This window comes from Poecile atricapillus, chromosome 10 (assembly GCF_030490865.1).
Source record: "Poecile atricapillus isolate bPoeAtr1 chromosome 10, bPoeAtr1.hap1, whole genome shotgun sequence".
Lineage (NCBI taxonomy): Eukaryota > Metazoa > Chordata > Aves > Passeriformes > Paridae > Poecile > Poecile atricapillus.
The window spans coordinates 11,903,581-11,926,796 of NC_081258.1; the positions used below are offsets into that span (position 1 = coordinate 11,903,581).

Below are 23,216 nucleotides of genomic sequence, written 5' to 3' on the forward strand. Positions count from 1 at the left end.
GAGCGATCACTATAATGAAGCCGGGGACAAATACCGGTGACACCGTGCAGTCGAAAACTGATGAAAGTGCACACCTGTGTGGATTGAGCATGTAAGGGAGCGTGCGAGCCGGCGATGGACCAGTGTCGTTTACCGGGGCAGAACCGCAAGGAGTTTAAAGAGACGAAATTCCGCGCACCGCAAATTAAAAAATTAAATTCAAAAAACAAAACGGGGGGCGAGGGAAGTGCAAGAGGATAGAGGAGGGAACGTCCAGACCGAGCGCGGCTCGGCAGCAGCGCCGAGGAGGAGCCGAGCCCGGTGCGGCCCCGGCGGTCCCGCCCGGCGCTGCCGGGACCGGAGCGGGTCCGGAGCGCGCAGCCCGTCAGGGGGCGCCCCCGGCGGGGCAGCGCCGCCACCGCGCGGCTCCGCGGGCCCCGCTCCCTCACCTCGGGCCGGGCCGCGCCGCACCGCACCGGACCGGGCCGGGCCGGGCCGGGCCGGGCCGGGCTCAGCACAGCCGGGCCGGACCGGACCGGGATCAGTACAGCCGGGCCGGGCCGGGCCGGGCCGGGGGCGGCCACCACGGCCCGCAGCGCCTCCTCACGCCGTCCTGTCAGCGCCGCCTCCGGACTCCGCCGCAACCGCGCCCGTGCTGCCACCGCCCCTCCACACCCCGCGCTGAGGGACAGGTCCGCGGGCCCGTGGAAGAAGCAGAGCGCCCGCCGCCGGCGGGGGAACAGCCAGTCATGCGCCGGGACGGCCGGGGGCGGGACTGGCGGGGCCGCGGCCTGATGGGTACTGTAGTGCGGGGCAGGGCCGGTACGGGGGGTGACTCTGCCGGACAGGGGACAGCGCCCGCCCCGCCGGCCTCGCTCCCGCCGCGCCGCCCCAAAGACAGCGGAGACAGCGCGCCCGTCCCGCCCGGCCCCGCAGCGCGGCCGCTCGGCACGGCCCAGCAGCGCCCAGCTGGGGAAACGGGGATGCTGCCGCCGGGACGGAGCCCTGCAGGGGGAGGGAGGGACGGAGGGAGCGGGGCGGCGTCGGTGTCGCCTCCACGGCGACACGGGGAGCTCCTGCCCCGGCCTGCCCGCTTTAAAACACACCCCGCTCCTCGCGTCTTCGCGTACGTCCCCCGGGGGACCGCGGCGAGAACATAAAGGCCGGGAAATCAAAAGTTACAAAATAAAATAAATTTTAAAAATATAAATCTTACTATATTGCCCCCCTCCCTCGACCAAGAAAGGCACGGCGGATCCCGATGGCCGGGGGTCCGCGGCCGCTGGAGCAACTCATTTCCTCAACCGCAACGGAAAAAAAAAAATGCGAGAAGGGAATAAATCGGGATATGTTTCTATTGGGAAATATATCTGGTGGAATCACAGGAGATTACATCTTCTGATCGGCAGGGATTTATCCCGGTTCATATGGTTTTAATCTGCTTTCGCCTCGACCCTTCAATGAGCCGAGGGCGGGGGGAGGATACCCGGTGTGTTCCTGCGATCCGCGGGCGAGCCCTCGCTCTGAGCGGTGTCTGCGGACCCCGCTCAGCCCCCTCCGGATCGCCCTTCTCTCGCCACCGGCTCTGGAAAAGACTAAATCCGAGCCCTCCGCGAAGCTGATCCCCGCTCCTGGCCGGACCCCCGCCGCCGCTCTGCCCGCACGGCCGCCGCAACAGGTCCGGTGCCCGCGGGAGTGATCGGCCGAGCAGCACAGGGACAGGGCTGCGGCTCTTCCCCGACCCAAAGCTCCTTTTTTGTTAAGAAAGTCAAAACTAACAGCACCACCAGTCCGCCGTATATCCCACCTCCAATGATTTAGCGGAGGGAGGGGCAGGGGCAGAGAGCACGAGGAGGGGTGGCTGTGCAGAGGGGGAGCCGGGCGGCTAATAAATCTTATTAAAGATCTATTTTTTTTTCATATACTGATTGGCTTGCATTCCGGCGCAACGCTGCTCCGCACGGTATTTAGCACATGCAGAAAGTTGGAGCTGATCTTAAATGGCTCGGAGGTGACTGCAATCCAGGAGCCGGCGCACTTGAGCCTCTGAGCGCTGGGGAGGGCCAGGGAAGCGCGGAGCCCTCCCGCTGGTTGGGCCCGGCCGCGGCAGCCCAGCGGGGTCCTGCCAGTCCTTCCACTGACAACACCCCGCGAAGGAGGAGCCTCGCCGGGCCGTGCTGAAGGCGTCAGGAGCTGCAATTTCCAACTTAGCATCTTGGCAGGACCCTTCGGAAAGCGAGAGCGAGGAGGAAGGGGGAAAAAAAAAGCCCCCCAGTGCAAGGGGGAGAGAGAGAGAAAGAAAGGAGGGGGGGAGGGAAAGAGGGGAAAGCAAGGGGGGGAGAAAAAGGAAGAAGCGGTGCCCGGCTGCAGGCGAAAGCGGAGCAGCAGCCCCGGCGCAGAGCAAGGTGCCGCCGCTGCCCAGCTGGCGAGGGCGGAGAGGCGCCCGCGAAGCCCCGGCCGCAGCCGCCCCAAGCCGGCAGCGCGGCGGCTCCCTCCCGGCGCCTTGGGCTCCCGGGTATATGTGTGCGCCTGGCCATGTCGTATCCTCAGGGTTACTTGTACCAGCCGTCAGCGTCCTTGGCTCTCTATTCCTGCCCGGCGTACAGCACCAGCGTGATCTCCGGACCCAGGACCGATGAACTTGGGAGATCTTCTTCGGGCTCCGCTTTTTCCCCTTATGCCGGATCTACCGCCTTTACCGCCCCTTCCCCGGGTTACAACTCCCACCTCCAGTACGGCACCGACCCGGCCGCCGCCGCCGCCGCCGCCTTCACTTCCTACGTGGTAAGAGCAGCCGCGGGCAGCCGGCACCGCGCCGGGCACGACGGCATCCCACGGGCTCCTGCCCCCCTCCCCCCCCGGGCCTGCTTTTTGTTCCCATTTTATTTTTGAGATCTCGGGGACAAAAGGGAGCGCGGTTCCCCGCCTCGCCGCCCAACTTTCCCGCATCGCCGCCGTGCCCTGCCTCACACTGTTGCTGGCGGCAGCGGCGGGCAGGGCCGGCGCGGGGGGAGCCGCCGGCACGGCCCTGGCGAGCAGGACCAGGGCAGGCGGGGACCGGTTTCATTCCCTTTTAAAAAAAAAAAAAATTAAAATTAAATGTATAAAAAACATCAATCATAGTTTGCAACAATTAGCTTGTTGTGATTGAAAAGGGAATGAACTCAGGACCGGTCGGCGATGGGAGAAATCCGGGCGATAAATCCAGGCAACTTTCCCCTGCACGGTGATAATTAGGCTTAAATATTGCGGAGCTCTAATCCCATGGCCGCGAGCTGCTCCGCGGGGTTGCGCGGGAAGGGAAGGGAAGGGAAAGGGAAGGTAGGGCACTGCGCCGCCGTGCGCGCCCGCGGGGCACCGCGGGGCCACTCCGAGTGCGGGACATCCACACCGCAGAGCTGCGGCCACAGCCAACGCCCCGCAGCTCCCCCCAAAACCGGCGACTTTGGCTCAGCTTCTCCTCTATGTTTAGGGCAGAGTTTCACAGTTCCTTCTTTCCTTTTCCTTTTTTTGTATCCATTTCTTTTCTTTTGCCTTTTTATTTTTGCCCCTCTTCTCCCCCCCCCCCCTATTTTTTTTTTTTTGTTTCTTTTTTTATCTTCTTTTCTTCTTCCCTTTATTTTTTCCTCCTCCCGTCCCTGGGCAGGGAGGTGCGGCCCAGCCCGGCCGGCCGCCTGGGCCCGGCAGGTTGTCTGCCGCGATCGCAGCGCGGGGGGGAAGGCTCCGGCCCCCCTGCCGCTGTCCGTCCCCACGCCGCGCTGCCCACTTGCTTTTCCGCTCCTGCATTTGGGGGAGAACCGCTGGGTTGCTGCAGGCAGCCGGTGGTCTCCGGGAGCCGGAGCCTACGGGCCCCGGAGAGCTCCCGGGAAAGAACCGGGGGAGAAGCCGGGCAGGGCCAGGCGCCGGGGGAGAGGCGGCGGGGCGCGGGCAGGGGCTGCGGGCAGGCCCTGGCGTTGCCTTTGCCCTGTCATTGCCGCCCCGCGGCCGCTGACCTCGCCCCGCTGGGCCGCTCTCCCCTCTCTCCCCAGGGCTCGCCCTACGACCACACGCCGGGCATGGCCGGTTCCCTGGGGTACCACCCGTACGCGGCGCCGCTCGGCTCCTACCCCTACGGGGACCCCGCGTACCGCAAGAACGCGACGCGGGACGCCACGGCCACCCTCAAGGCCTGGCTCAACGAGCACCGGAAAAATCCCTACCCCACCAAGGGCGAGAAGATCATGCTGGCCATCATCACCAAAATGACCCTCACCCAGGTCTCCACCTGGTTCGCCAACGCGAGGCGGCGGCTCAAGAAGGAGAACAAAATGACCTGGACCCCACGAAACCGCAGCGAGGACGAGGAGGAAGAAGAGAACATCGACCTGGAAAAGAACGACGAGGACGAGCCTCAGAAACTGGAGGACAAGGGGGACCCCGCGACTCCGGACACAGGTAAGACAGCGGGCTCGGCCGGGTCACCGGGGCCGCGCCCTCGGGGCTGCCCCCGGCCCGGTGCGGCTGTGGCGGGCGGCCTGTTCCCCGAGCGGGCAGCCGGGGCGGGGGGTGCCGGCGGGCAGCTCTGCGGGCCTGGCCATGGCGGGGACCGAGGGGTGGGCGGCGAAGTGTGTGGGCGGGTTTGGGGGCGCAGGGCGAGCCCGAGAGCTGTCCCCCCACCCCTGTCCTTTCTCCCCCTACCAGGAGCGGCGGATCCCAAGGCAGCGCCGGGCTGCGAGCGCCTCCAGGAGTCCCCCGGCCCCCGGGAGGCCGAGAGCGGCCTCAGCGACTCGGATTGCAAAGAGCTAGCGGAGGAGAGGCTCGACGGGCCGCCCGGCCCCCACAAGGCGCCCGGTGCTTCCCCGCTGGGACCGTGCCCGGCGGGCCGCGGGCCGCCGCCGGCGGGCGGCGAGGAGCCCCCGCCGTACCGCCCTCCCTCCGCCGCCGCCGGGCCGCCGCACGCCGCCGACCTGCACCCGCTGCTGCCCGCCGCCACCGGCGCCTCCGTCATCCACTCGCCGCAGCAGGCGGCCCTCGCCAAGCCCAAGCTCTGGTCGCTGGCCGAGATCGCCACCTCGGCGGACAAGGCTAAGGAGGCCGGCGGCGAGGCGGCACCCCCCGGCCCCGCCGTGCTGGCCGGTGGCGGCCCGTCCCGCTCGCCGCCGCGGCCGCGCTCTCCGGCCGCGCAGTGCCCCTTCCCCAACGGGGCGGTCCTGCCCCGGCCGCTCTACTACACGGCGCCCTTCTACCCCGGCTACACGAACTACGGCTCCTTCGGGGCCCTGCACGGGCACCCGGCCGGCGGCCCCGCCGCAGCAGCCCCCGGCGCCCACTTCAATGGATTAAATCAGACTGTCCTCAGCAGAGCCGAGAGCCTGGCTAAAGACACTAAAATGATCAGGAGCCAGTCCCAAGTAGACCTTTGCAAAGACTCACCTTACGAACTGAAGAAAGGTATGTCCAACATTTAATATCGGCTTCTCCTCCCTAACCCCTTCTGGGACTGTGGTTCTGTTCCTTTTCTTTTTATTTTCTTTTTTTTTTTTTTTTTTTTTTTTATTTTTCCTTTTTTAATTTATTTGAGAGAAATAATAAATTGCTTTGGCAGTTATTTTTCCAGTACCAAAAGAAAAACAAAACAAACAGAAAAAGACCAGCTCCCCCCTCCCTCCCAGCACCCTCTTCAAAAGTTTATAAGAGTCTATTTGAAATGGCTGGGTCGAAACCACCCAGAAATGTCTTAAGCAAGTGAAAAGCAAATGAGTGACACGCTCTCTCACACACACACAAAGAAGAAAGATTTGTATTAAATCTTATTCTGTATATTTAATGTAGCTTTTTTGTATTTAAATTGATAATACAGTATCTTTGAAGTAAATTATGAAATCAAGACAACTGTACAGGCATTAATGTTGTTTTCGTAATATAAATATATACATTTCTGTGTCTTTTTCCGAATTGTTTCATAGTTTTAAAATATATATATACAAGTTTAATTTAATTTTTTATGCCTATTGTTTTTTTTTCCCTTGGGTGTGAGTTAAACTATAATGCAAAAACGAGACAAAAAAAAAGGAAATAGGTTATACGTATTAGATTAAAAAACAAAACAAAACAAACTTGCAGCCGCCTTTGTAAAATGCAAATATTTAATTAAAAGAGATTTTTAACAGAATCAAAACCACTCTCTTTTTGCAACGGGCAGACATGTGCATAGCTGCGGAAAAATAAAAGCACGTCTTAAATGAGACGCGGGGCTCCACTGAGGACCTCACAGTAGTACCTGAAGCCTTTTTGGAAGTGGCAGGAAATTTTTAAAAGGTCGGGGGCTCCGGAAGCGAGAGCCGGCCGCGGGGCCAGGAGAGGCGGCGGCAGCGGGACGGGGCAGGGTGCGGGAGGGACGCTGTTCCCAGAGGTGAAGGCTTAAATCAGGCCACGCACAAAAGCACTTGTTAGAAACACCAAATCGAAGCGCAGTCCCATCTTTTAACCTAATTACTTCCAATCAGTGTCGTGTTTTATGCAAAGCAATCAGCTGGTGAACTTTGCTAATGAGTTCGATTTTCTGCCAGATTTAGCCCGCGTCGCTGCAGCAGCGGTGCTGCGGCGGCAGCCGGGGCCGCCGACTGCCCGGGCAAATGCGCTCGGTGCGGCGGGGGCGGCCGTGGCCCCTTTCCCTTCCCCCGCTGCCCCCGCCGGCGCTCAGCGCCGCTGTCCCCGGGCTGGGGCGGTCCCGGCGGGGCCCGCGGGCGCGCAGCCCCGCGCAGGGCCGGCCGCGGGCGCGGTGCTCCCGGCGCTGGCAGGTAGGTGTCACACTCGGCCCGGCTTTGGCTCCCGCCGCCCGCTCGGCCGTGCGGGAGTCCCGCGGGGCCGCGCTCCGCTCCGCGCTGAGCCCGCAGAGCCGCGGCTGATGGTGGGACAGGGGCCGCGCCGCCGGGACCATCCCAGGCACCGGACGTCCCTGGGGTGAGGGCACAGAGAGCGCCCCGAGCCCCCTCCGCGCCGTTTTGCCGATCCACAGCCCGAGGCAGGGGGAAGCGGGTCCCCGAGAGGATTAGGGGCGCCCCAGAGCAGAACCTCCAACCAAGACTCAGTTCCCGTTCGTGCGGCTGCCCGAGCGGCCCCAGTCCCCTGCAAAGAAATAAAGGCGAGGACTGTTCCAGCAGCCGGCTTTCGGGACGGGTCTCTCCTTGTTCAATGTGGATTTTGGGGGTGTCAGCTGCACGCCGACATCGACACTGCTGATGTGATGGGAGTATGACTGGGACCTCTGGGGCTAGTGCCGAGATACCCCTCCGTTTGCTTGGAGTTTTTTCTTTATGAGGCAGATAATTATTCTGTAATCTCTTCAACTTTGTCAGAACCATTTATTAGCTGTAACAGGTTTATTCATGCATATTTACATTTTACGGGATTTCAAATAGTAGTTTGTATTTTGAGTTTTAAAGATGCAGTCCATGTTCGCTTGGTTATACGATTTTTTTGTAGATAATCTGGTTTAAAATCAAAATTGTTTCAACTGGATGTGCAAAGAATCAAATATTCCTGGGATGATAGTATGTTATTTTGTAATTTTATTAATGATAAATGATTTTTTAAAAGACGCTCGGATTCCTCCGTTGGATATTTCATTTCCAGTCGGTGAGACCTGCAGGGAGGCGTATTTTTCGCGCAGCAGTGAGCTTTACTGGACTCACCTGCCTTGTTTAAACGGGATAAAGTTTTCGCGGCGAGGGGCAGGGTAGAGCTGGCCCGGGTAGAAGCAGCCCCGATGTGCGGGGTTGGAGGCAAAGCGCCGCGGGCCCCGTCCCCCCGGCGGAGATCGCCTCCGGCTGAACTCGGAGAAACTCCCTAGCGCCCTGTGCTAGAGGGAGCGACAAAGCCCCTCAGGACCGTGCTCCCGAGACAACAGGTTCTGCAGAGGAACGACTGCCTCAAAATTAATAGGTTTCAATTATTCATCTAGTTATGGATTTTTTTTAAATTGTCGTGCTACCTTTCCTCAGCTGATCTTCCGATCTCTGAAAAAGCTATTTTGCAAAGCAGCTTAGGAGCTTCGCTCGTTCAAAAGCCCTATTCCTTATACTCAGGGCTATTCTGAATAGTTCTATTAGCGATCTCAATACGGTTTTCGTTTGATGTATAAATTCCTAAGGGAATTAACCGTTTCCTTTAGGTTGCAGCCTGTCGCCTATTTTAAACCATAACTATTATTGTAGCCCAAACCATTTCATACAACAATTTTATTCATCACCCTTTTCCCCTGGCACAGGAGATAATACTGTATAGCCATTCTTTAACATAAGCACGAATTTACCAGTTTCTTTTCCGTAACGGAGTAGGGGGGAGGGGGCAGCGTTCGCCTTTTTTTGCCTCTGGCATGTTAATTTCTTGTTAAAAAAAAAAAAATAATAAAAAGAAGTGAGGGTATCATAAAATAAAAATAACGCCTGCTGCCAGTTAGAGCTGCAGTAGGTTACGCGGAGCAGCCCTGGGAGCGGCCGGGAGCGATTCTCCCGCTGGGAGCGGGGCCCTCCCGGGGCGCGGCCAGGGCGGCGGGCTGCCCTCGGAGCTTTGGGGCGGGAGGGCTTCGCTGCCGATGCGAAGCGCTTTTTGGGCAGGTGAGGGGGAAGAGAGGGGCTGGCGATGGGGTCCTCCAGACTGGACTTTCATCAGCTCGCCTGGCAGCAGGTGCTTGCGCAGGGGCGCAGGTGGGAACGGCTCAGCCTCCGCGGGGCGCAGCTCCGCTCCCGGAAGAAACCGCTCAGCCCTTTCCGTACCCACTCCCTCCCCTTTCTGTCCCGGACCCCACGGCACGGCCCTTGATGGGGCGGGGGGACTGCAAGCCGTCCGCAGCCCCCTCGACGGCGCGGGTCGAGCTGCGCAGGTGGCAGCGGGGTGCAGCAGAGGGGCCGCCCTCTCCCGCAGGTGACAGTCCAACATCTCCCCTAAAACCCTCCAGCTCGGCCGACAGGTGTATTGCCTCGGGGGCCCAGGCGTGGGGCCGGAGGAACAGCTCAGTCTCCAGGTCGACACGTCCGCGGACCGAGGATCCGGGACCTTAGAGGAGACAAGCGGGGGCTCCCGGCGGAAAGCGGCAGCTCGCCGGGCAGGGAGCGCAGCTCGCCTCGGGGAGCCGGGGCCACGGCCCCCTCCCCGCCCGTACGAGCCAAGCGCTCTGTCCCCGGGGAAGGATGAGGCTTCCCCGGAGAAACCCGGGCAAGTGTCCCGAGGTCAGCCGTGCACTTTCCTATGGGCCTGCCGACACCTCAGGGCGCCCAGGATAACAGGACCCCAGGCGGGCTGCGAGCCCAGGGCTGCAGCCATTGCTCCTATCCATCCCATCCACAGCAAAATTCTCTCAGTTCTGGAAGCAAAGAGACTGAGCTGGGGGTGCCGTCCGCAGCCAGCACAGGCCCCGAGATCTGGCTGGGAGCCCCCTGTACCGCCAGCCCCGGTTCTCAGTTGCGGGGATGGAGTGCGAGAGAGGCGGGGAGCCTGGCGCAGCCCTGCTGGCTTCCTCTTTCACGCTTAAAAACAAAACAAATCCTAATTTAGACCCTCAACACCCCGGACCGTGTTTACATCCTCCCCCCCCCGCTGCTCTCCCCGCGAGTGTTGCCTTTCCAATTGTCACGATTAACCTACGGGGCTCCCGCTCGGCGCGGAGCCTCCGCGGCGGCCGGGACGGCGCGGTCGCGTCTAATTGGCTTATTGAACCTCCCCCCATCCACCTCCCCCGCCCCGGCGAGAGGTTCTGAACAGCATCTTCTCTCGTCGTGCCTAGGAGCTATGTGAAAGCCCCTCCGCTAAGAAAACACGGGAAAACACACGGTCAGCAAGTTTAAAGGAGGCGAATAAAAAATATCACAGGGTTTTGCAGTGGGGAAGAGTACAGGAACTTCAACCCAAAGCCGAGACGAGTTTAGAAAAAAAAACAAACAAACAAACCCAAAGAAAACAAAGGAAAACTCGTCCCCACGGCCCGGTCCGGCCGGAGCCCAGTGCCGGTTGCAGCCGCCGGTGCTCCTGAGCCGGCGGTGCGGTGCTCCCGGCTCCGCAGTGCTCCGCCCGCCCCAGCAGCAGCAGCCAGGCTCGGGGCAGGCTTGGAGCAGCACGGGAGTGCCGGGGAGCCCGCCCGCCCCCCGCCCTACCACCCCCCTCTCGCTCCCCTCTTTCTGTGACCTGCCACGATTATTAGTAAGGACATCTGTGGCTGGCAAGGGAACAAGTGTTACCAAAACCAGAACCGGCTGTTTTTCCAAATGAGCAATATGTTAATTCCTCATCCCCCCTCTGGTTTCTTTAAAACCTGGCACAAATACATCAATGGCGGAGAATAAGGAGCCTTTGCAGAGAACAAGTGGCAGTTTTGAATTTACCTTTTGTGTGCGCCTCAGATGCAATCTTGAGGCATTTTTTCCCTTCTCTCCCACAGAAAAAGAGCGTTAATCTGCCCTATCTTGGGACCCAAAAGGATTGGAGTGGAGTAGATATTCACTGGAATCACATAGGGGAATAAGGGTCTTGCTTTATTGAATCATCAAATCCCAGGAATGAAGCTCTTAATTAATTATGGGTGCTAAAAATTCAGGCCAGCTGTTTCTTTTTACTTGGCTCTGACAGAGAAAGACAAAGTCTACATCGAGATCTTCTAAGGCGCATTCAGCATAAATCAGCGCCCTCGGCGGCGCTCCCGGCCGCGGCGCGACCCGGCGGTGACAGATGGCGCATTGTCCCCGCATTCCTCCACCGCGCCTCCGCGGGCGCGGAAGCGATCTCCCGGCGGCGCGGCCCGACTCAAGCCGGGGACCTTTCTCTGCCAAGGGAGAGGGCTCGCCCGGGACCGGCGAGGGGTGAACGGGCCGCGCCTGGCCGAGGTGCCGGCCCTGCCCGACGGGGCGGCCGCGGGAGCGGCTCCTGCGCAGGCTCTGCCTTTTCCTGCCCGAGAGCGCTCCTCAGGCGCCTCCTCCGCCCCCGGCAGTCCCAAAGCTCCATTCCCAGTCCTTGCCCCTGCTCCGAGGCTGAGGATGGAGCCCCGGCACCCAAGTCCTCCTCGGCTTCCCTCGCTGTACCCAGCATCCCCGGCGAGACCTCCACGGGACCACCTAACTCTGACGCGAGGGACACGGGGGGGGCCAGCATGGGCGCTTCTCCTTTTCTCCCGGAATCAGAAGCGTTTCCCTGCGCGGCCGCGGAGTCCCCCGGGAGGGCTGTGCCGGGCCCCGCAGGGGGCAGGAGGCAGCGGGAGTCGCAAAGGCGCGGAGAGCCGCGCAGGAGGTGCGGCTTCAGAGCCCGGCCGCCCTGGCCGGGTCACCTCCATCCCGCTCCCGCTTTTGGGGGCGGCTGAGTTCTCTGAATAGCCGGTACTCAACGGGAGCAACCCGCGATATTTTCGCGGCCAGTTTGCAGGCGAGGGGCGGCGGCGGGGCTGCCCGAGCCCCTTTCGCCTCCTCTTGCACTTTTCTGTCAGGGAAATATCTGCCGGTTCACCTCGGCGGGAGGCTGGAGCTGGGGTGCTCAGCGACTCCCCGGGGTCGTACCCCGCCGGCCGCTTCCTGCCGCCTCAGCCTTCTCTTCACCTCCAACTACCAGAAAATAAATGTCCTCCGCACGGCGTTACTCATCTGTTATAATTAGAGCATGTGCGAACTCGCAGCGTGCCGGGAGCCCGGCTCGGGTTGATGCAGGCACTTGTGCAATAAGCAGCTCTTTCTGCCGTGGCGGTGCTGCGCGGGCAGCCCGGCAAGGGCCGGCGGGGGCCGCATCCCGCCCCGGGACCGCATCCTGCCCTGCGCCCGGCCTGGCTCGGCTCGCCCCTGCGTCCGCCACGGGAAGGGAGCGGCATCGTCCTGATACCTCTTTTCTCCCGAAATTGGCTCTTATTTGCCTAAAGCTAACCACAGACCTCTCCGCGCTCACGGCTGATGGATGCAAATGTAAATGTGCACTTATTTAATTGGATCAGGTCCCAAGATAAAAGAGATAAACGGCTCCCAGTTTGCCAAGTTATTTTCAGAGGCATGCAGTGATGTGTGGAGGGAAAGTTAATGAAGAGGAGAAGAGACACACTGTACTTAAAATACCTCAGGTCTAGACTCGGGGAGAGGGAAGCATGGAGCTCCGCCGCGGCGGATCGGCGGGGGGCTCCGCGCAGCGCGGCCCGGCGGGGCCGCAGGTACCGCACGTAGCTCCTCACCCGAGCCACGGCGGGCGGGGGAAGACTGCGCCCTACGTGGCAATTAATGCTCTTCCCCTCTTCCCTCCACCAAAATTGCTCTCCGTTACTGCAGTCTCCCCTTGTTCCTCCCCGTGTTCTACATCCGTCTGCATGAGACATTAACAGACGGTTATTGATACAAACATAGTTTTTGTTGCTAAAGGCCTTCCAAAACAAATTCTCCGGCTGAATGCCAATGTATGCATGTTGGCTGGTGACAGCTGATTAGTGAAATGATTTACGGCCAAGTTAAAAAAAATGATACTGTCAAAGGCAGCAATTTGAAAAAAAGATAAGACAGTACAGCCTCAAGGCTTCCCACTGTAAAGCCACCCAACAAATCTAAACCTACACTACAAATACCTGAAACACTCAAGGAATCAATTGGTCGCAGATTAAATATAGTCTGTATTCTGACTCGCCGTGGTAATCTGTAACTCTCCATAGGAGCAGCCCCTCGATTTATGCCTCCAGCCTCACCTGCGGCAGGGCCGGCTCCTGCCTGAGTTGCCCTGCCGGCCTCCCAGTATCCCTGCAATTGGAGACTTAGGCCTCCTTTTTGTTTCAAGACTTTTTCTCTCATTAATTGATTAAAAAAATCCCCCTTCCCTCATTTCTCTGTAGCTCTTCTTCATAAAGAAAGCTTTTGCTCTGCAATAAAGTAAGAGACTTTGATCCCAGATCATCCTCTTAGGCCTTCCAGCTGAAATCAGCGGAGAAACTATGTGGAGTTATTGTTCGCACTTGCTGCACTTCTGATTCAGAAAGGGCTGATTTATTAGCTTGTCAAGGGAAGCATTGTTCAGGAAGGCAATCAAAAAGCACTTACCTAGCTAAACTAAAATTACTGCCTTTTCAGTGGCTAATTTGTATAACTCCCATGGAGGAACTTGGGTAGTGTTTGATGAGGCATAAAATGATGATTAATGAATTTATTGGCCTGCTGCTCATCAAATAGGAGTAGTATATCTTTCCTCTATTGGGCGTTGGGTCTAATGCTACATGTCTGTGTAAAGCAAGTCCAATATGATCTCCTTTTTAGCCCCCTTTTAACCCCCATGACCTGAAGAATATCACCGTGTAACAGAGGCAACATCAGGGGACTGCAAAGACAAAGAGCCCGTTTGATAAAACGGTAAATGAGAAACGCGAGGAAAGTTGCTGCAGGGACAGATCTGCTCAGTTTTCGGCTTTCAATCACTTTGACTACTGAAGTGGGAAGAATGTAGAAACTAGATAAGGTGTGAGAAGCGAAAAGAAAATGACAAACCAATTTTAACTTTCATAAAGGATCCAGCGAAACAACTTCATTGCTACTTGAAAGAACGAGGGAGTGCAGGAAGTGCTGGGATTCCCGAGCAATCAGGCATGCTGCAGCACCTCAGCACCCAGCCGTGCACGGAGACATGGGAATATACCCCCAAACTGGCCATATCCAGGGCCAGCATATAACCTGGCTGGTACTCTGATCAGACTTGGTGCAACCGTATTGAGCCCATACATTTTATGTCCTTTTTCCTCCGCTAAAACAGCTTTCACCTCTGCTCAGTGTTTAATGCTTGAATCACTCTTTTGGGGCTAAGGGTTTCTGAGAGGAATTACATACTTTCTGTCTTTTAAGAGCCCATACTGAATTACTTGTAATTCAGTGCCCACCTGGATACACATGCTACCTACAGGGTATCTTACACTCTACACATTACTGCTTTGAATAGGTTAAGACCCCCAGAAGATCAGAAATGTCGCTGACATTCTCAAAAACTTGTTAAAATAAGTTTGCCTGAGATTTGGAGTCAGAGATCTTCCCAGGACTGAATCAGTTTAGCTCTTACGTTCCATGCACAGTTCCCCATTCCTGTAGCTCTGAAGCTTGTTGAGAGATCTGCACCTTGCACATCTCCCAGTGAAGAAGGACATGCCCCATCTGGAGCCTGTGCCAAAAAGGCAGCATGTCTCATTACCTTTTGAGGTTTCACAGAAGTACCCCCAAGCCTGTGTGTCAGCAGCCCTCCTTGCTGAAGACTGAGAAGGTGCTAGAACATTCTGCAGAACTACTGATGTGATCAACACTCGCTAGATGATGTGATGTTTCAGGCTCCAATACGGCTCAGAGGAGCAGGAAATGGTAACGTGGAGGTGCCTGGCAATCCCAGCTGCCTGTCTTCCCTCTGTGCACCTTCCCTTCGTGCCCCTGCATGCAGAGCCAGAGCATGGCCTGCCCTGCACTCCTTCAGAGGGGAGTCAAGAAGTGAAAGATGAAGTAGTGAGAAACTCCTTCCTCTTGCTCTTGTGTTACAATGCAGTCTCTTCTGTATTTTTTTCTTTCCACGTCCTGTTCTGGGCTTTATTAGATGATGTTTCTGGAAAGCTGCTCGGGAATTGACTGAGACAAATCTAGATCTCAGCCCAGGAAGGCAGGAGAATTGCTGTCCTTAATTTTAAGGGACTTTAGCTTATATTTTCTGAGAAATTCTTAAATTTGGATGTTCCATATTAAGTAATAATTGTGATTTCAAACATTCTTGTTTGCAAAAGACAAGGTATGTGACATACTCAGAATTGTTCATTTTTCAGATCTGTTTAGAAATAGTTTCTGGAATGGTAAAAGGAATGAACTCCTGACCTGACTATCTTTCAGTTCATCGAAACAAAACTGTCCTGAGACAACACACTGGCTTCCTTGACAAAAGGAAAAAGGCACCCCCACCTTATGTTTACAAGATCAGAAAACATTTATTTCAATTCTACCAATTGGTATTTGTCTGAGACACTTCTAGCTGAAATGATCCTCTGGAAAATAATGTTTATAAACATCCTCATACAAATAGCACTCTCCTGACACAAGCCTACCATCAATGTACCTCTCAACAAGTTTTATCTACAAGTCCTTGACCTGTGACTGCTTTTACAAAGGCTCTCTGTTCATTAGCAATTTAAGGTCACTTTAAGTACTTGTGTCATGAACACATAGCACAGCCATAAAATATATGTATTAAATACCAGCTGCATTAATATAGGGGTTTATTTTCCTCCACTTGGCTCCCCAAAGCAACAAATCTTCCACATTGATGAAAAAAGACATAGTTATATTTGCATAATTACAGCAATATTGTAAGTCTTTAGAGCCACAGAACTAAGAGGCTGATTTATGATTAAATATGTATGGCTAAAAGTTACCATGCTGGGTAGTGTGCATAGCATTAGACAATGACAGTTTTGGGACATAATTGCTTTAATGTGGGCAATTAAGACTAAGTGCATGTGATTTTAGTGTCTGCCCTACATTCCTCTGAATGATTACAATGATCAATACACATGATTTGTAAGTCGCTTCCTATTGATCGAATGGTAAAATGTTTGACCTTCCTTTGAGGAAGTAATTTGCTAAATTATGACACCACGTAAAGTCTTTTTTGGTTCAGAGGTGAGGGGTAATGGTGCTCAGAGTGATGAAAAAAATAAAATAATTTTTCCCCCTTTTCCTGAAAGTCTGTAATATCTCCACCAATATACTGCCTTCACCTGTGGAGGGAGGAGTCTGGCACCTTTGTCTTTGAAACTAGGGGAAAAAAAAAAGGGAAAAAATTGAGTTTTAAACTCAGTCTCTATCTTTGCAAGAAATCCTTTTCATGAACTAGGGAAAAAAAGGGAAAAAATTGAATTGCAAGCTCAGTCCATCTTTGCAAGAAATCCTCTTCATGAACTTTATCTGTTTACTCTATGCCAAATCATGAGGAAGTTCTTGACCACCAGATCTCTGTTGTTTGCAAGCAGCTGGAGAAAAATGTGCAGCAGCAAAGTTGGGGAAGCGGAGCACACCGTGAGTGCCGTGAGCAGCTGGGACACGTGGCAGGGCTTCCTGGGCTGCCTGCCAGGCTTAATTTAGCTTTGCATGCACAGTACCAAATAGCCTTCACTATATCACATTAGCAGGTAGGAAAAGCAAACCAAAAGTGTTCATGAAAACACATTAGCCAATGAACAGTAACTTAGTTAGAGCTAAGGACTTTCCTTCCGTGCTAGCACTGCCATCCTAAATGCACACAGTTGCAAATTAGATCAAAATTAGTAGATACCAATGCACTGAGGTGTGTCCTGTTCCAAGGGTTCACACAATCACAGAATCAACTTGGTAGGAACAGACCTTTGAGATCGTGGAGTCCAACCTATGACCTAACACCACGTTGTCAAGCAGACCATGGCACTGAGTGCCTCATCCAGTCTTTTACTAAACACCTGCAGGCACAGTGACTCCACCACCTCCCTGAGCCCATTCCAATGCTCAATCACTCATTCTACGAAGAATTTTTTCCTAATGTCCAGCCTAAACCTCCCTGTCTGCACCCTCCTGTCAGGGAGCTGTACAGAGTGATGAGGTTTCCCCTGAGCCTCCTCTTCTCTGGGATAAACAGCCCCAGCTCCCTCAGTCACTCTGCACAGGACTTGTGTTCTAGACCCTTCACTAGCCTTCCTGCCCTACTCTGCATGTGTATGAGCAGCTCAAAGTCCTTCCTAAACTGAGGGGCCCAGAACTGGACACAGCACTCAAGGGACAGCCTAACAGTGCCAAGCACAGGGAGGGAACACTGTCCTTCTCCTGCTGTCCACACTATTCCTCATATGGGCCAGGATGCCATTGGCCTTCTTGGCCACGGTGGCACACTGCTTGCTCATGTCCACTCTGCTGCCTAGTCTTCATATTTCACCTCAGGGATGAATCTTCCCAATATCATCCACTCTTCCTGCACCAACACTCCAGCATCAACATGCTGCCCTCACCACGGCCAGAATGCTCCAGACACCTGTGCAAAGTTGCAGTTGCCTGTGAAGATCAGGCTTCAAACTTCAGTTCTTCTCCACCTTGCCCATAACCAGGCACCCCCAATCTCCCATGCTGTACTCAGCCTCCCCCTTCCCCCAGCTCCCGCCTTCCCATTGCCCTGCACCCCAGCCTAGGTGAGGAAAATAGCTGGAACACAGCAGATCCTTGGCTACAACATGCTCGCTTCCACACTGCTGGCAAAAGCAGTATCATGGACTAGAAGGACAGAGAGACTTAAAAATGACGATATGGGAGATGGAAGATGAAACATGCCCCAGATCATGTAGCTAGGAAGAAACATCCTATTTACTGGCTGATGTGCCAAGCACACACACTGTTACACAATCTCCCACTCTTAAATCCTTTTCTTAAAGAAAAGAGACCATCAAAGAATTCATAAATTTCCCAAAACAGCAGTACTGAACAATGAATTAAACTACAAAGCATTTGGGATTTCTGGGTAGAAAAAGTTCAGTCAGACAAAGGGCTGACATGTTGGAAAACTGAAGGTAAATCTGCTTGCCAGACCTAAGAGGACAGGCCCTCCTGGAGCTCACCAGCCACTGCTGAAGCATCCTTGGTGGAATTCCTTTTCTTTCTAGCCAGAGGTGATGCTTGGACACCAGTTATAGACAGACTTTCCGGGATGAGCAGGACTGCTCTGAAAGTCCACTCTTCCCCATCCCTGACTGTACGCCAGTCCTACTCCAGGAGTGAAGTGTGTGTCTCCAAACCATCATCATCTCATATCTAGATTTTGAACATTCCTTTTGGGTTTCTTCCAGGCTCTTAATGACCCTCACAGAGGCTGAAGATTCCCCAGATGATTCATTTTTATGAAATCTTACAGACCAAAGCTGTTAAGGCTACACGGTATACTATAGCCACTCTTAGTTGATATTAAAAATCCCAAACATAAGACACAGCCATGAATAAAAACTAAGCAAATGATTTTACACTCAAATTTCCATTTTCTTATTCATGGTATCATTCCCTTGGCAGTAATCCATTCCCAAGCTTCCCATGCAGCCAGTGCACTAGCCTTTGGTCTCATTTCTGGATGACCCAAGTTGAGCTAGCTGGTGATTATCACTGGATAAGAGGCCAAGAGGATGGAAAACTGGTAGTGGCAGTACTAATCAACATGAGGGGCCCCAGGCAGGGTAACTTGGTACTGAGAAAGTGGTTTGTTCTCCATTTTGGAAATTTCCCTAGCACAATATACCCAGATAGATGCGTTTCCATTACTTTTCATTTTAACTAACTCTTCTTTGGCTACCTCCTTTTTTTTTTAATCAGATGAGTTGATTTAACCTGTATTCAAATTATACATTGCCATTCTTATTCTAAAAATGTGCAGAGACTGAGATATCCATCATCTCATTAGAGGCTCCTTGAGGAATCAACAGGAGAAGGTGAAAGCAGCAGACCTAGGCACAGGAACTGCGTAAGTCTGCATCCCTACTCAACCCATCCAGGTAAATGTGTCGGAGCAGGAGAAGACAGAGGGATGGGAGTGCACCTCTGCCAAGCACAAGCTGTAGGCTGGCACGGGGCTGCAGAAGGCACAAGGGCGGTGCTGAAGCTGGGCTGAGCCCGGCAGCCTGGGACCGGTCCCTGGGCATGAAAAGCAAAGGCCACAAGGACTCGGGGGGACTCCTGCTGTGGGCACAGGGGCAGCAGAAGGCTCCCAGCACTGGCCTGGGCTGAACTGGAAGCACAACCCACAAAGCAGCTTAGGCCACCACTGTGTGCTGGATAAATCTGTGGATGATCGTGCATGAGGTACCGAGCTGCTGGCACAGCTGTGCACACCAGCAGCAGAGACAGCCCGGCCGAGGGAGACCTCACTCCCTAAACCCCACCAGTGGAGAAGCCAGGGAAACTCCAAAGAGCAGCGCGGAACATAATGGGACAGCAAGACATGTTTGTGCTGTGGTCTCACCCAGGATGGGGAGATAGGAGGTGAAAACTGGCTAATCAGTCTCATTCTGCCTTTTTTCATTGTTTTTCTGTGATCAGACTGGCACTCACACACCTCAGTTATATAGTTTTCTCCAATTTTTATCTTAAAATTTTTAAACACACTGTGCACTGGAAATCCCGACCTTCGACTGTGAATCAAACCATTGGATATTTGCTCAAACTCTTCAGCTATTGTCAAGATTTACAGCTTAAAAATAAGAGCTGCTGCCGTAGTTTTCTCTGAATCTTTTTCCTGGGGAATATGTTCCCAGGTTTCATTTGGCCTAAACCTCCAGGCATTGATCATGCTCCATTTTTTCATGGGCCCACTACATAGATTCCAACCTGGAGGTAGCACCTGCATCTGAGCTGGCATCTGGCAGGGATTCAGTCACCTAAAAAGAGGCTCTGCAGCATTTTAGATTCCTCTGGGACATGCAAGCTGTGCCCATGGGACACAGCATCTCTGAGAAGCCTGCACTGGGGCAGCAGGGAGGCCAGGGAGGTACTGTAGGGCACCTCAAATAAAAGAAAACGGTGCAAGTGAGTGAATCTCAGCCCTAAACACTTTTAGTCCCCAGCAAGAAAAGGCACTTTACAACATGATTAATTTCCTCCCCAGATCAATGTCTAAAACAAATCAGAGGATTGACACATTGAGAGGTCTGATATTGTTCTGCTGCCTGTGAGGAGAGCCCAGGGAGACAAAAGCGGGTGCCTGTGCTGCAGAGATTTAAAGCCAGGTGAGAGGACTTCCCCCAAAGCTACATACAGGTGTGCCTCTTACTGCTAGTTACCTGACTTCAGTGGTCTGAATCTAATAAAACCCACATTTATCTCCTGTAAAAATGTACATGTGTTCTTCCCCAGTCTAGAAAAAATGTTAATGAATGCTTAAAATAAAATCACTTGTTTTTTTACTTTTCCTTACAGTCCAACAACATCTGAGAAACAAACTTAAGTACCACTACAATACACAATTAAATTATATAGTAGCTGCTATAATTAATGAACAAAACCCTTGCTTAAAACTCTTACTTACATTGCAACTTTACTCATGAACATTTCCCTTGTTTTGCCATTGAAATATTTATGGAATAAGATAAAAATCCATGACCCTTACTCAGAAATGCTCATTATCACATATTTACCTTTAAACATAGAGCCACTGAACTTGATGAGACTTCAACACACAATTAAATTGCACAGTTCAACCTGGACTGGTTCCTCACACCACTTTATGTAGGAGAATCAGGTTCAAAAATCTGTTTCTTTAAGGTGTGGAATAACATCAAATATATGATTAATCAAATGACTGCATTAAAACTAGTTTTTGCACAACTAAGTTATTAGCTAAGATGAGAAGATAATGAGGGGAATATTAAAATGTGTCAATATAGGAATGGAAACAGAGAAACTTGAAAAGCAAAACTAGTAGCAGGATTTGTGGTATTCTACAAGTTCAAAATATAACTGACACATTTCTTTGTTGCTGCTAATTTTGTTTTGCCTTCATATTAACTGCATCTCTTTGATGAATATTTTTAAAAATAAAATAATGGTTATCACTCAGGCTGCTTTGAAGTACTTCTGAGTTGAATGACTGGTAGCATTTATTGATTTCATAGTGTGACACTAGAAGTTTTGATATGGGATTTTAAAAAATGATATTTGAAGTTAAAAGAAGACATCTTGATTAAAGCCAGAACAAATTGTTTGGCTGAGATTCAAACTCTGGTTCACATGCCTTTCCAAGTTTGTAGATTCACTTGCTTGCTAGGAAAAGCCCATATGCTTTCAATGGATGAGTTCAAAATTCATGCCATGGAAAGGCAGGAAACTGCTTCAAAGTTGGGAACCAATGGTCCAGCTTAAATCATAAGAGAAAAATACATTGGTAGACATTAGATATAAGAATGAGGTAGATGGGACTTGTGTTTAAGGGGTTCAGTTCTGAGACACAGACAGCGTGACCTTGAACCAAATCCCGTAGTCTCCTGTGCATCCGTTTCCCATATGCAGACTACTGATAACATCGTTCTCATCTTCTCCTGTGCAGGAAGCTGTGAGGATGAATAGCAGCTCTGTGGTGCTGTAAGTCACAGGGCTGGCTGGAGAGATGATCTGCTGGGTTATCACGTTTGGTCCCAGAGAGACGCTGATGAACGCTGCTGATCTGCCGGGTGCAATCACTCACTGCCAGCAGCCAGGGTAATTCTGCTTCAACAGCTACCTCAGACTCCACCACACAGGGCACTGAGGGCTGTGCTGGCCGCTCCTGCTGAGATACCTGATGTGCTCCTGGCTTCTCCAGGTGAGGGAGGAACACTTAACCAGGGACTGGCCCATACCTGAGGGCTGCTCAGTACTTCAGGGCCCTGCAGCTGTCTCCTCCTGTACAGTCCAGTACATTGGGTATTGTCCTGTGTGGCTTAAAGAACAAGAGTGGAACTAGTTCTTCAGAATGGACCAAAAGCACAAAACCTTTACAGAGGCCATCTGCATAAAAGCCACTTGGGTCCTTATTCTTAAAATAACTGATCTAAAGCACCTGCTAATAAAGCAGTTTCTGCATCTTGGGAGATGATCATCACTTCTTTACTTGACCTCCCATTGCTGGTTTCACGAGGGATGAGACTGACTTTTAAAGGAAAAATTTCCTAGTGCCATTTGGGAGGGTCATGAAGAAAAAAAATAAGTTGTCAGTTTTAGCAATGGAAACTGTAGTAAGTCACCAGCAGGCTACTGACTGAGTTGTTAAACTCAGGGGGAAAAAAACTGTTAGGTGAGCTGGTTAATATCAAGGCTCACCACTCACTTCTGCATACTACAGACCATGTCAAAAGCTTTCCAGTAATCAGTAGAGCTTAAGAAAAGTCTCTGATTAACTTTTCTTTCATCTTTCTCTTTTCCATCTGGTGTTAAAGATCAAACTTTCAGTTCCTCTACTCTTTTAAGCCTTGCCTGTTTGACAGAAAACTTCTCATCCATCTTAAATCTAGTGTGGGCTAGAATGTCTTTCAGCAGTGGCTAGAGGGTAGATATATAGTCAGATAGTAACCATATTGCTTCTTCTCCTTTTACTTTAGCTCTGTATTTGTTATTATAGGATATATCTGGGGTTTGTGAGTGTTCAGCCTCTATCCCTCTGCTGCAGGATAGTGCTGTGCTGCTAATGCTTTACAAATCACTTCACTATTTATTTCCAGTTTAGGAATGTCCTATCTGTGCTTTGCATAACTTCCAATTTTACCAGCAGCCCAGAATACTTGTCTCCTAGGACTTGCAGCCTCTGAACTCTTAAAGACACTATGATGTGGGAGTGATGGAGACTTGGAGAGGGCTGGGGTTGTACCTGTTTCAAACTGCACCTCTACTGATTGTCAGCTGAGTAAAAACAGCATCTTCCCCTTCAACGTAGACTGCAGGAGGATGAGACCGCTCCGCCACCCCTTTGACATCATTGTCTTCTTGGTGGAATATGGATAAAGACTTCTGGAACTTCTGGGACTGATTTATGGCTGCCATGATATCTTCCATGGAACTCAGAGGTATTTCTTAGTGGCAGAAGAAAAGAAGCTCTAAGTGTTTGCTATGTGATTTACCCAAAACAGAAAAAGAGGTCACACCTCCCCAGCACACTGGGGGCCATCCAGGCCCACCAGTTAATAATATAGAGTATTGGATAATGGTAAATATAGATGATTGCAGGATAATTACATTTCTCATTATTTCAAAATCAGGCATTTTTTCAGGAAGAGAAATTCCATTTTCTTCCTGGCTCTACCACCTAACATCACTTCTAAGCTATGATTTCATAGTCTTTGTGAATTACCAAATCCACTTGAAGTATCTTTTTCAGGCTAGATATTTTACCTGAGATTCATAAAATATCTTAATGACTTTGCATAGGGAGGGAAAACACTTGAAAATGAAAGATTCTAAAAGATATGGAAAAAAGAGGAAATCTGCCTCAGGCAATTGACACTGGAGTGGTGATGACCACTTCATAAAACAGCTAGTCTGTGAAGGCCAAAGTAATTTTTAGAGGACAGTGCAGCCAGCAGTAGCCAATCCACAGACACTTGAAGTACAAAATATCAGGGCATCTACTTCTGATTTGCTCTACTCTGGTCCTGTGAACCAAATTAACATATTAGCTGTAGCCCAGAAGAGCATTATCTCCTGTGGTTTAAACAAAGGGAACACATGCAGTTTGTATGCAATCAAATATCTCCATGATATAAACCACTG

The 23,216-nt window shown here is 52.5% G+C and overlaps 2 protein-coding genes across 3 annotated transcripts; one reads left to right on the forward strand and one right to left on the reverse strand.

Moving 5' to 3' along the window:
• Positions 1–2,224: 2,224 nt before the first annotated feature.
• Positions 2,225–6,628, forward strand: IRX5 (iroquois homeobox 5). Of its 2 annotated transcripts, XM_058846074.1 has the most exons (3): positions 2,225–2,763; positions 4,008–4,413; positions 4,660–6,532. In XM_058846074.1, the coding sequence occupies exons 1-3, from the start codon at positions 2,515–2,517 to the stop codon at positions 5,424–5,426; spliced, it is 1,422 nt and encodes a 473-aa protein (XP_058702057.1). In that variant the 5' UTR covers positions 2,225–2,514; the 3' UTR covers positions 5,427–6,532. The 2 variants fall into 2 exon arrangements, with proteins under 2 accessions (XP_058702057.1, XP_058702055.1); XM_058846072.1 differs by lacking the exon at positions 2,225–2,763 and having other exon boundaries at positions 3,255–4,413; positions 4,660–6,628.
• Positions 6,504–22,502, reverse strand: LOC131582771 (collagen alpha-4(IV) chain-like). Its single transcript, XM_058846242.1, has 3 exons — positions 22,334–22,502; positions 12,042–12,282; positions 6,504–7,086 (listed from the first exon to the last, which is right to left on the reverse strand). Exons 1-3 carry the CDS (start codon positions 22,500–22,502, stop codon positions 6,504–6,506), a joined length of 993 nt encoding a protein of 330 aa, XP_058702225.1.
• Between the last annotated feature and the right edge of the window lie 714 nt (positions 22,503–23,216).

What these genes read in the sequence shown, in the direction of transcription:
- IRX5 (XM_058846072.1), top strand. Translation starts at nt 3,444, where the DNA reads ATGTTTAGGGCAGAGTTTCACAGTTCCTTCTTTCCTTTTCCTTTTTTT. An exon ending in CCCCGCGACTCCGGACACAG is followed by an intron (nt 4,414 to 4,659) that starts GTAAGACAGCGG and finishes TCCCCCTACCAG; the next exon opens with GAGCGGCGGATCCCAAGGCA.
- LOC131582771 (XM_058846242.1), bottom strand. Translation starts at nt 22,502, where the DNA reads ATGGAAGATATCATGGCAGCCATAAATCAGTCCCAGAAGTTCCAGAAG. An exon ending in TCAGCTGACAATCAGTAGAG is followed by an intron (nt 12,283 to 22,333) that starts GTGCAGTTTGAA and finishes TGTCTCATGCAG; the next exon opens with ACGGATGTAGAACACGGGGA. An exon ending in TCCCCGAGTCTAGACCTGAG is followed by an intron (nt 7,087 to 12,041) that starts GTATTTTAAGTA and finishes ATTTCTTTGCAG; the next exon opens with GGGACTGGGGCCGCTCGGGC.